The 1,587-nt window shown below is 43.3% G+C and overlaps 1 protein-coding gene across 1 annotated transcript in view; it reads right to left on the bottom strand.

Annotated features, from left to right (window-relative positions):
- Nucleotides 1-722, bottom strand: part of LOC102036753 (cytosolic 5'-nucleotidase 1B) — a 7,496-nt gene extending 6,774 nt beyond the window's left edge. Inside the window, exon 1 of the mRNA XM_031056434.1 lies at nucleotides 712-722. Within this exon, the coding sequence (XP_030912294.1) occupies nucleotides 712-722 (11 nt within the window). The remainder of the gene's footprint in view (nucleotides 1-711) is intronic.
- Nucleotides 723-1,587: the final 865 nt, after the last annotated feature.

Genomic DNA, 1,587 nt, shown 5'->3' with positions numbered 1-1,587 from the left:
CTGGATGTCAGGGAGCAGCCAGCAGCCCTCAGTGTACCTACAGCATTAGACGTGTTTTATTTAACTGCAATGGCATAATTGATTTAATGTTAACTGCAACAAATTCCCAAGGAATCTTACATAATATGTTTTAGCAATCAAAATGGGGTCGATGTCTGTGGCCTTGGGTCTTTTATGCCACATAGAAAATACCTTCAGCAAACAGCAATTTGGGCAGTGTTGCTGACAGTGTGTTCACACCCACAAAAAATGTTATTCTGGCATGAGGTTGGGGTGGTCCTAAAATCCAGAGTCCCACACAGAGTTATGGGCAGCATCTAATACTCATGCAGCTATCTGAAATGGTCCTGTCTGCCTCTGCAGATCACCATCTGAGCCACAGCAAAGGTTTCTGCACTGATAAGCTGCAGGAGAGAGTGGAAAGTGAAGAAGGAATCGGATTTTCTCTTAAACCAGTACAGGATATGGCACAGCAGACCCATAGTGATATCTACGTCATAGCACATGTGATCACTGTCCAAAGCCCCTAAAACATTTTGAATGAAGACTCTAAATATTGATTCCAAGCCTGATTACTGCATAATCTGTATCTGATTGTCAGATCTTTCTGCCTCCACCCAGTCTCCAAAAAGAAACAGGATGGTTTTGTTACTTTTGCCCTTTTTTTTAAAAATGTGGCTTCCCAGTGAAAGGAGGCTTATGTGATTATACCATCTGTCCATCTTTCCCCCAGTGATGTTCAACTGCAAACAAATTTGACAGATGGATAAAGATCTCAAAGAGATTTAAATTGTTAAAATGTTTAATGACAATCAACAGTAAGATGTAATTTGTTGCCTTGCTGGGGAAAGCACTTTATCTGCTTGTTCCCCTGCTGTGTAGTAGCAAACAAATACTGCCTGGCTGATCTGCCACCTTGAAATCTGCCACACTGCCTGATGCCCAGCTAACCAGGGAGGGATCTGGGAGCAGGAAGTGATGGAAATGGGAAGTTTAAGAGGAAATGGGAAATGGGAGTTGACCATACTGTGGAGGGGAGCTGGAAATAGGAGGTAAAAGGAGATGTACTGAGAGCAGTGCATTGAGAAAAAAAATGCAAAAAGACAAGTTAGGATCATTGTAGTGGCTGTTGTCATGGGAAAATGCAAAAGGCATAACTTCAACCTGAACAAAACTGATTTTAGAAACTCTGCTACTGATAGATGTGCTTTTTTCCCTTGAATTTTATCCTGAATATTTCACCCTGAGTGTGTTTCCATGTTTGAGCTCAGAGCTGTAGCATATGCCACACCTGCTCCCCTCCACACAGAGATCAGGCTGAACAGCCAGGCTGACCTGCAAAAAGGGTTCAAGTCACAGAACAGCAGCTCTTGGTCCCAGCCACCACTGCTGTCCTGCTCAGAGGCTTCAGCACTAGTCTAAGATGATCTCCAAGAAGAGACTACTCCTAGTTAAACTGTTGGGTGCATTGCCCATGGAGAAGAGGGGAAAAGAACAGGAGGAATCAGGAAGCAATTCTTTGGTGGTTACAAAGCTGAATTGTCCTCTCTGTGTGAACATGGGACAATACTTTTACAGAGCTGTGCA

The sequence above is a fragment of the Geospiza fortis genome, unplaced genomic scaffold (assembly GCF_000277835.1).
Source record: "Geospiza fortis unplaced genomic scaffold, GeoFor_1.0 scaffold81, whole genome shotgun sequence".
Classification (NCBI taxonomy): domain Eukaryota; kingdom Metazoa; phylum Chordata; class Aves; order Passeriformes; family Thraupidae; genus Geospiza; species Geospiza fortis.
Note: the sequence above shows the minus strand (reverse complement) of the source record. Positions and strands in the feature narration are given on the sequence as shown.